Raw genomic sequence first — 11,223 nt, 5'->3', positions numbered from 1 at the left:
CGTGAGACCTTTCAGCCTCTAGTCTAATTTTTCACTTCTCTTCCAATGCCAGTTGAGTTAAAGCTAACCGGCAAAAATATAAAAAAAAATTAAGTAAATAAAATAACATAAAAATTGCAATTTTTGTTTTCTTATGTTATTGTTGTGGATATACAAAAATAAGAAAAATATGATAAATGCTTAAATCAAAGAAAAGTTGAACTCTACAAACCCAAAGAGATTTGAATAGCTTTCAAAATAGTGATATTAATTAATTGACAAAGTATATAATTGCACTAAATTAATTATGTTGTTAACAGCCTACCAAATTCTAAATAATGTTTATGACAGAACTGAAGCTGTGTGATAATATTCGAATAATCTTTTGAATATGTTACTGTCTTTTTGTGTTTTTGAAATCTAGCGATTAATGGGAAACAAAAATATAGTCATTAGAAAAACAGTTAATTCTACTTACAAGTTGCTTCGGAAATTAAAAAACGATAATACCCGCACATATTTTGATTTATGCTTAAAAAAAATAATAATTTATACAAAGTTGTATTCCTTTCTGATTTATTAAACATAATATGATAGGTTTGATTCTCACTACATATTTATGTTTGGGCACGTACTGTGAAATTATCTATAGATGTTTTTTTATCTAATGTAGAAAGATGTCATATGTTTTAAAATTCTTTAATCATGGCGAGGCATATATGCAAATAGGATGTATGTTAAATTAAAATGGTTTTATTTTGTTGATGGCAATATGCTATAAACTTTGGTGTTATATAACAGTTGACATTACGGGATTCAAATTTGGGTAGTGATGATTGATACGGCGGATCGAAACGACGGTTCAAGAAAAATATAATTTGCATAAATTGGTTATGGGTAAGTATTTGCGAGTGAAAGGTTTTAAGTGAAATTTTGGTGTTAAATATGTGTTGTTTATAAATATATATATATAATTTGCATAAATCTTATTTTATTATGTGGAAGCATTATGTGCAGAACCAGAGGTGATTGATCCTTCCATTGGGTTTCAAATTCAACCTATTTAAATTTCTTTATTAACAGCAGCATACCTAAAAGTCGCTATTTTTATTTTAATTTTTGTTTAGTTTTGACCCCTCAAATTATAACAGAAGTTGATATGAGGTATAAAAAAGGGAAAATTCTCAAAATGAGCATTTATGAAAACAAATTTCTAATTTTAGGTATCATTTGAAAAAAAATTTAAAAGGAGGTATCATAAACTAGTCGTGACGAGTAGTTTGTAGAACCAATTAAAACTTGTCGCATGCCCTTAAACTAACCAAAATGAGTACGTTCACTAATCATTTACTTGTCAAAAATAAATAAGTTTCATGCCTCGTAATCAACGCCACAAGTAATTCTAAGTCCTTTAGTCGCGACGACTAGTTTACCCGGTTTACATTCCCTACACGAGTAGTTTATTAGTAGTTAACTCGCCTCGACTAGTTTAACCTTATAATCTACTCGTCACGACAAAATGACTTGTGAATTACTCGTGTGCGTTGATTACGAGACATGAAACTTGTTTAGTCGTGACGAGTAAATGATTAGTGAACGTGCTTGTTACGGTTAGTTTAAGGACACGTGACAAGTTCTAGTTTCTACAAACTAGTCGTCACGACTAATTTATAATACCTATTTCTGAAATTTTTTACAAATGATACATAAAAATAGAAATTTGTTTTCATAGATGCTTATTTTATGAGATTTCTCTATAAAAAAATCCTATTCCTAACAAGAGGACAAAAATTGAAGATATAAAAAGTGGACAAGAAAGAAGGGAAATTACAGATGATCACCTCACTCACCAACTCCATTACTTACTAATGAGTGAAAGAAAAATGAGACAAATGTGGCGGCTGTCAATAAAATCCAAAATGATTTGTTGGCAGCTGAATAATTTACACATGTTTTAGTTCATTATGTATATATTCTACATCAGCAAATTGTGCTTTATATTTTTATTTCCACCAACTTAGGGCTGCCAGCTAGCTGGCTCATTTCCAAACATTCATATTCTTATAGAATGTGATGATTAGGCAATAAAAGTTTTAAGGAAGAATCATCAAAACAGCTATGTTGAGTTATGAAGTTTAAGAAACTGTTATTTGAGTACACAAAATAATGCATCCATTAAAATATTGATACATGTCCTTAACTTTATAGCCAAATCAGATCATAATTCATAAGTTACATATTTATGTCACCTACGTCACATAGACACATGAACATGAAATATATGGGCCATGTTTTCAATAATTATACCACTATGTGCCAAGTTGGAGCATTAATATGGGAGTTATGCGTCAAAACAAATCAAATTGTTAAAACTCCGTAGAGGTGCACAAGCCGGAACAACATCTAAATATCGTTTGATTTGTGAAACTAAAGTGTAAAGGTGCACAAACCGGATTTCAGGAACCAGTTCCGGGTATGGCCAACAAAAGTTAAAACCCGGTCAGGGTATAGTCGGGTATTTGACCGGGTTTTCGGGCTTTTTTCAGGTTTCGGGTAGGGTAGGGTAGGGTCAGGTTTTGACCGGGTATTCCCGTTCCAGGTCCGGGTCGGTTCCGGGTACGAGAACGGCTTTGAGGAGAAATCCTATATCAGGTCCTACCCGCGGGTACGGTACAGGTAGGAACCGGTTCCGAATCGGGTTCAAAACCGGGTATATTATGCATCTTTGCTAAAGTGCATTGAAATCCAATAGCAATTTCCATTTCCTTTGCAGAAGATAAACTCGCCATCCTTGTTCGGCCCAATGTTATGAGACCAATTTGTTGAGGCCCAGTCATAAAGTGATTGTCAGCCCAAATTTGTTATCCTTGACTTGAGTTGCTGGAGCCTGGAGCCCAACAAAAACAATAATGACCCAACATTGTCGTACATTGTGTTTGATAGGGTAATAGGGGTGTTCAGGGTCTGATTTTGACAGTTTTTGATAAAACTGTAAGCCAAACCGATAGTAATGGTTTTTGAAAATTGAAAACTGAAACCGAACTATTTAAATTTAAGACCAAACCAAACCAAAACGTTACGAACGGTTTGGTTTTATGGTTTTGATCAAATGCAATTCGAGTACCTAATTTCAAGTAACATACGGAACAAAATTTTATTTACCTTTAAGGGATTGGAAGGATAATCAATTGAATAATTAACTAAAAATAAGAACATCGTCATAGAAAATGTTTAAATATGTTTAGCGTTTAAATTCTGTAGTAAAATTTTGATTTGACTTCTACGCTATAAATTGTGCAAATGAAATAATGTATAAGACTATCTGAATAGCTATAAAATGGGGAGATTTTCGACATATGGCGCCACGTCAGCAGATGAGCGATTTTTATTTTAGTGGTGTAGTGGTGTTCATACCCTTTGTAGCCTCCTTTTAAATTTATATTATTATTTTCATACATATACATGCAACAAAGGTATGCCCCCCCCCCCCCTCCCGGCGATTTTTGGGTGCCAAAAATTACATGTGGACCTAGTGGAAGGAGCTTTGTAGGATTTAAGACCAAAGTAAGAATGAGAAAGCGCAAACAAATCTACCAACAAACCAAGTAACTGATAAATAAAAAGAATAAAATAGTTAAATATGCCTAATAAAATATATCTAAAAAATTTGTATTTCCGATCCAGTTTTATATGACCGGTTTTCGATATAAACTGTAAACCAACATTTGCTATGGTGAGTTTTTTTGAAACTGACCGGCCGAAAGTAAAAGGAAAACCAGTCACAAACAAAACTGATAGTCGTTTAGGCGATTTCACGGTTTTGAACTAAACCGTGAACACCCCTAGTACCGTCTCATTTGTAAAGAAAGGTAATTCAAGGAAAGTAGAAATGGTTAATTGAATCTAGCCTAGATAATTAGGTTGATTGTCATGTTTGCTATAAATGTATCCCAAGTTAAGAGTTGTATTTGGCACATACAAACATACGGTCATGGTTGTAAAAATCTTGACTACACACCGATCAATCGCCTATTAATCCTAATTAATCATGACTAATTCAGAATAAATAGACCTTATTAATTGCTAGTCCCCACCCACGACTAAGGATTACTGCAATATTATATATGGTTATAACTCCTAACACACAAATAAAAAATAAAGAAAAATCTCACTTACTCTCGGCATCATCTTCACTATATTCAATTTAGATTCTCTGGTAGAGTATGTATTATCGAACTGACGAACTAGTTTAAATGTATGGATGTTATATGAGAGCAACTTTAACACTCACCATCTTTGTCTTTGATCGAGTCTTCAATCATATTGTATGTGCTAAATGTGATTTATCAGAACAATTTACTTCACACACACTAGTTATATAACAAAGCTTTTAATAACCTAACTCCATTGACATATTCTACATATAATTTTGGAATAAACCAATGTAAAATCAAAATAAAAGTACTCTAAACAATTGCATATCATACTGCAGAGCAATTAGTTTGAGGTTGATCATTAGAAGATTGTTCTATATCCTTCTTTTTCATGCTTTTATACTCACCGTAAAAATAAGATGTAAATCCCCAAAGAGAGAGAACAAGCGCGATACCCTTCTCGACGTGAAAGGGTTCTTTATAAAAGACCACAGCCAATGTCTCAGTCACTGGAAGTAGGACGGCGATTATTATTCCTGATAACAACGAGGACGCACAAAAGACCACTCCAATGGCTCCCAGAAAGAAGCATTGCCAAAATACTACATCAACACATAATACTACGTAATATGCGCCTTTGCCTAGACCAAAATGCGTCGCCTCTCTCGGAATTACCTACATAGTTAATGGAATCATTTTATAATTTAAAATTAAAAACTGAATTAATCAAAATTAAATTTTGATAACCCAAGCTATGACTTATTGATAAATAATAATCTACACTCATAATGCAACCAATGTTACTCCTAATTAAAGTACATTACTCCTGTATAATTAAGAACTTTGGTGCCGCAAGTGTCCTATTGGGCTACTTGGTGGCACTATATTGGTCTGTGACTTTTTTGTTGTTTTGTTTTTTTTTTGTTTTAGTTCGATTACTATAAAGAATGTAAAGGAAACCGACCAAGTGTCATTTTTTTAGTTCCGGCAGAATAACAAATCTCACGGAAGCCAACCAAATTCACGCAGACTCGCCATCTCAATGCCCATGATCGACAATGCTCGGATTTTACCAAAGCGCAAGTTTACCGACCGACCCCCCCCCCCCCCCAATTGGCCATTAGTTCGCCTCAATTTTTATATATATTTTTTTCGTTTCTTAACTCTGGTACCGACTATTCGTATCGAGTTACCGCCTCAATGCCCCGGACCGATAACACTTGGGAACCGTCCGAGTTTGCCGACCAAATAAACATCATTTTAAATATTTTGTTTTTGTATACGTTAATTTGACGAATTAATTTTTTGGGTTTTAACGCTCAAATTTTACCAAATGGTGTGTATACTGTAACAAACGTAGTGGTACCGACCAAATTCGCGTCAACCCACCGTAGTAACACTCAGGTTTTATCGACGCCCGAATTTCAACACCGGTGGTTTGCCAACTGCCCTAGCGTGTTATGCCGGGTAAAAAACTAGTTGTGAATTAAAACAATTCACTATAGTGAAATAGTAACACGCTTTATGTTACTCCTAACTCCTAGTATCACACTCATAATGCAACTAATGTTTCTCCCAACTCCTAGGATCACTTTTGTTGTCAAAACAATTACACTCCAACAAAAAGGTACCCTTGTATACCCTTTAGGCTTTAACTTTCATTTATGTTTTTTCAAAACAAATTACAACATTTTAATTAAGTTTAGGATCAGTCAGTTCTTCATTAGGGAGGGTATGAAATTGTACAATGGTCAACATTGATTATTATCGACTAATGAACCATACCATAAAAGGAACTTAACTTAATCAAAGCCTTGTAAATATTACCTTAAAATCATTGTTGATGATCATCCCAATGATGCAAAAAACTGTAGCAAATAGACACAACACCATTTGAATCTCCAACACAAGTGTATAAGTAATCGCCTGTTTAGCTTTGTTATAGGTAAGTTCCACCTTCGACACCCCGTTGGGGCGGTCACTGTTCGTGTGAAACGCGAGCACAGCTGCCCCAACGGTCAGCAGCACCACCGCGTTTATTGTGTAGGCAGTGAACTTCTGTTTCACTAGCAAATACGCGAAAAACGCGGTGAAGCTAAGCTGGGAGGCGATAATAAGCGACGTGGTGGAGACCGGAAGCCGAGCTACACCACACGCGTATAGGTAGTCATCGAGCCCGGTCATGAGACCGAGAACTGCCGCCGCTAAAAACATCCTCGGACGCATGTAAACAACCCGACAATGGTCCGAGGTTGTTTTACAACGGCGGCAAAAGTAGAGAACTATAAGAACGACTAAAATAAACGGCCAGCCAGCCGTTTTGAGGAAGGCGGAGAGCCAGATACGTTTGCCACCGTGAAGAAAGTAAAGGCGCATGACCAACGGTCCGCCGGAGTTTCCGACTGCTAGTAATAAGCAGTTGAGGATCATTAGTGTCTTTTTGGCCGGTGGGCTGACTTTGGTGGCCACGGTGGTGGTGGAGGCTGTAGTTTCATCCTCAATATTCATTGTTAAAGTAACGAATTGGTAGCATGGATTATTAGTGTGTGTATATTTAGTATATGTTTTTGATAGGGTTACAAAGGTAAGGATATTATGAATATGAAGACGTAGTCAAATTCAAATTTTTATAGATATATGTTGTGGGGTGTTACAATATCTTAACAGATTTGAATATTTCTATACCAAAAACTGTTTGCAGATAATAAAGGGTTCCCATTTTAGGTTGGGAAATTATTAAGTTCGCTCCAATTCAAGTAGGATTACAAAAGACTTCAAACGTTTTATATGGGTATTCGAGTGTTAAAATGAGTATTTTAGTTTTGTTGCGGGTATGGGATGACCATGGTACTAGCTGATAATCGGAAGATAACCAATATATGCGTATTTGTTCATCCAAATTATAATTAGGCAATTCTATGTTTGTTGGTTGTTTAAAGAAAAATAAATACAATTATTAAAAAGTTAATATATATAGAAATGTATTTGGGATTCTGAGATATATAGTTATGGCATAATTAATTGTGGGATTATCTTTTATGACTATTCAAACTTTAAATAATTACGGGATTATGTTTTCAATCTACTTTTAAAACTCTGGTTATCTTTTCTTTCAAGTTGATTCCTACTTTGGCAGAGATTGTAGCGTTTGACAAATTAATGAGTACATAATATGTGTTACTTGATCAGAAATTAACTCACGAGTATTAACCTAGATATGATGTTACAAGACTGGAAACATCTGGATTATAGATACATTTCAAGTCTTAAGAAGTACTTCACACTAATATGATTTTACGATTTGAAATTGGTAGCTACAACCTTTCTTTTTTTAGTTATATTGGGTCCCTCAAGTTTTGGCGTTCAGGTTTTTGTCTTTAAAAGTTGCATGCATAGAAAAATGTTTCCTTCTTGTGACTTCAAGTTTTTGGCAAAATCATATGATCAGCCATTCCGACTCTTGATGATTTTTATTTTTTTTTGTTTTGTCCAATTATAATTCTGCGTTTCATACAGTAGCATGTGATTTTCCATGATTCCTTTTGTTGTTATATGTCTTAGACAAACACTTTGTTCCCAAGTCTCATTTAACAAGGAAAGTGGAAGGAAACGAGAGGAAAATATGAAACAATTATGTTCCGGACATTTTTTAAGAAAGGGAAGGAAGGGGAAATAATAAGAAATTATAGCTTTCCTTTCTATTCCTCTTAACTCGGGAAAACCAAAAATGTTTAATTTCCTTTTTTTTCCTTTCTTTTTCATTAAACTCAGATACACAAAATAAAATCACATATTTTCATTCCCTTAGCTTTCTTTCCTGTCATACTTCATTCCCCTTTCTTCCCCTCCTCTCGTTAAATGAGAGTCGAAAACACAGCGTAAGGGGCATGGATGTTAAAATGGCAATGAAAGATAAAGCGGCCCTAACGCCAGCAGCAAACACCGTCCCCTCATGTTGGGGCAGCTCATCGATAAGAGAATTAGGGTAATTCCACGACTAAATCACCGCCCATTTTTTTAAAATAATAATTAATTTATCAAATAATATAAATAAGCCCACATTATTCATTTTTATCTCACCAACAAATTACAAATTTCTCTATAGTTAAACCCTTAATTCAATTTTACTATATGGATTTTCATCCAATGACGGATCTAGTTCACTCGTTCTGGTTGTTATACACCCGATTGTGACATGCAAGAGCATCATATTCTTATGTTGGATTTAGCGGATCATATTTACGACCTATCAACAAATTAGTGATGCTTTTTTATTCAATATTATAAATATAATGTAATGTTTTCAAATATATTATTTTGTTTTTTTATTTAGTAATAAAATAAAAATGTTATTTTATTTGAAAGTGAGGGCAACAAAATTAAGGAGTATTTCCTTGATAGAGTGGAAGAGAGTGGAATGGAATAGAGTCGGGTGTAATGTGTCAGTGTCCTAGCACGATAGGGAGAGTGTAAAAATACCAAAAATGCCCATGGTCGTAATCATTTTGTTTTGATTGATACCTAAAACTTGAAACTAATCTATAACAATTTTAATCTTGACCCTTGAGGTTAAAATGACCCGTCACAATGAATGTAAGAAAGTCTCTTTGTTTTAAATTTGACCCGTTTACAAATTATTGATCAATATAACTTGTATTCAAAACTTCTAATTGCATTTGCTAAAGAAAAAAATATGAAGATGGTTCAAATATCCTACTGTGATTCTTGAAAATGTACAGCTTTTATTTAGCCTTTTTTAGCTTCCAATTAAATTATTACTGAATCATGTTATCAACTCATGAGATTACCAGTTTTATCAAGCAGCCTTGTTAAAAATAAAGTTTAAATGGTAAATTTTGTAGTTCGGTATGAACTATACCAAAACCTAAAAACCCTAATCATATTTTTCTACGAAACAAAGAGAATTGACTGAAAATAAATATACTAGACTCAGTCACTTTCTTTCTTAGGCTTTACCAAACAATTCCTAAATAGAATAAATACTTAATTTAAAGATTATCGAGTTTACCAGGAAGATAACAAACCAAAAAACTATTCGAATTCAACGGAAAATAAAAGCTAGATACAAGTTATTACCTGTGACACCCGTCAAACCAAGTCAATATTCGTACAACTCTAAACACTGGTTAAACATGCTTACCTTATATAAAGTGTCCTCCCATTAATCAAACTATAATAACTAAAAAATATAAAAAGAAATCATTTATTTTTATGACTTATTTCTCTACTCTCTTAATTTTTTATCCCACACAAATATAATTATTTATGCACTACAATTTCTTACTATGGAAAAAGATTTTCTTCAAACTCAATCTATCAATATTCATCAACACATAACTTTCTTTATAGCCATCATCACATAATTTAATTCAATTAACATACATACATGCATACATACATACATAGATACATACATACATGCGTACATACATACATACATAAATACATAAAATAACACGTAGTTTCATTTTGATGAATAATATAAAAAATATCCAACACATGTTTGCATTAAATATTTTTAAGTCTAAGATTTGAGAATATATTATCGATTGGATGATCTTGATGGATTGCCTTATGTTAATGAAGTTTCGCGTTAACAAAGATTTAAAGTTTTGAAGGAAGTTTCGCATAAACTACTTGGGTTCTTCATGAATAGGCGTTTTAGCTTAAAACAAGGCTTAAGGGACTATAAATAGGGAACTAGACCTCGGAGAAGTATAAAATGAAAACCCACTTGAGTTGTGAAAACTTATGTAACATCGTTTTTTTTTTTGTTACACACGTAATATATGTTGTAACATTTAATACAAAACATCGAAAACAAAAAAAAATGTTTTGCTATTTTTTAACATTTTTTTACTAATTTTTATATATATTTTCAGAAGAAAGAAAAAATTATATTTATGTTTACATTTTTTATTAACTTTAATTGTGGATCACAAAATTTAAACTTCAATTAAAAACATGTGGTTGAGAATGGGTTTCTAGAGTTTTTACAACTCAAGTGAGTTTTCATTTTAACCTTACCCACTAAGTCTCTACTTGTTGGGATTGGTTTATGTGTGAGCCACAACCCTGGGGGAGCTTACCCGAGGTGGATGAAAGTTATGTAACCATTTTATTTTGTACTCGTCTTTATTGTAATCATAGCTTTCGATCTACTATATACTAATATTTATTGTTTGTTTGGGTCGTAACAACCCGTCTCTACCATTTCTATCAAAAACAAGCTTGGAAAGAAGGTCATGGATTCTAAAATACTAACAAAAAAATATGCAACATACACAAAAGCATATAACCTACATTTTTTCTGAACAACCTATACAAAAACATGAAGCCCACGCATGCAATTTAGTATCAACAGTTATATATAAACTACCCGAAAAAATGCATATATCCTACATATGTATACATTAAATATTAATAAAAATATATGCCTCACACAAAAACATAAACTTACACTATATCTTCATGTGTACATATTTCAGCATCAACAATTATATATAACATACACGAAAATACACATAGCCTACTGATAGCAAATCACCGGTAACGGGTATAAAAATTGAAATGAAAATTAAAATGGATAGTTCAACGATCGATTTCGGATACAGATACACCAACGAAATAAATCGTTGGGCTACGATCTTTAACCGAAGATACAGACACACCACTTCGGATAAGAAACCGTGTCTAAGAACACCACTCGAGATGCAAAATCAAGCTAGCATAGACAAATCAACTTTATTCAAAATTCATTGAGAAAATTAACCAAAATTTTTTGTTTTTAACATAAATCATCTGCCTCATTCATGACCCTTTAAATAAGGCAATTACATGCGGTTATAATCCCCTAAAATAACTAAACATGATACCCATGTTTTACTACCACTACTACATTAAATAACTGAAAAAAAAAACAAATTTGCAAACATAAATAAACAAAAGTAAATAATTAAAACTAAACATATTGCATGGAGGTAGTGGAAAATGTCACGTGTACTTGAAATGGGAAAAAAAGGTTGCATGAAATAGGACCCACTTTATTATCATGCCATCTTCGGAGCCG

The 11,223-nt window shown here is 33.2% G+C and overlaps 1 protein-coding gene across 1 annotated transcript; it reads right to left on the bottom strand.

The window, feature by feature from the left end:
• Nucleotides 1-4,377: 4,377 nt before the first annotated feature.
• LOC143534007 (purine permease 3-like) lies at nt 4,378-6,734 on the bottom strand. The gene is made up of 2 exons (XM_077028644.1): nt 5,961-6,734; nt 4,378-4,808 (listed from the first exon to the last, which is right to left on the bottom strand). Exons 1-2 carry the CDS (start codon nt 6,639-6,641, stop codon nt 4,461-4,463), a joined length of 1,029 nt encoding a protein of 342 aa, XP_076884759.1. The 5' UTR covers nt 6,642-6,734; the 3' UTR covers nt 4,378-4,460.
• Between the last annotated feature and the right edge of the window lie 4,489 nt (nt 6,735-11,223).

This window comes from Bidens hawaiensis, unplaced genomic scaffold (assembly GCF_021521415.1).
Source record: "Bidens hawaiensis isolate Kalapana, Puna unplaced genomic scaffold, B.hawaiensis_p1.1 tig00000055_1, whole genome shotgun sequence".
Taxonomy (NCBI): Eukaryota; Viridiplantae; Streptophyta; class Magnoliopsida; order Asterales; family Asteraceae; genus Bidens; species Bidens hawaiensis.
This window is presented reverse-complemented; position numbering and strand designations above follow the sequence as displayed.

Bases quoted from the DNA above. Each gene is read 5' to 3' on its own strand.
- LOC143534007 (XM_077028644.1), bottom strand. From the start codon at position 6,641: ATGAATATTGAGGATGAAACTACAGCCTCCACCACCACCGTGGCCACC. The intron at 4,809-5,960 runs GTAATATTTACA...TTAACTATGTAG, and splicing joins TCATCAACAATGATTTTAAG to GTAATTCCGAGAGAGGCGAC.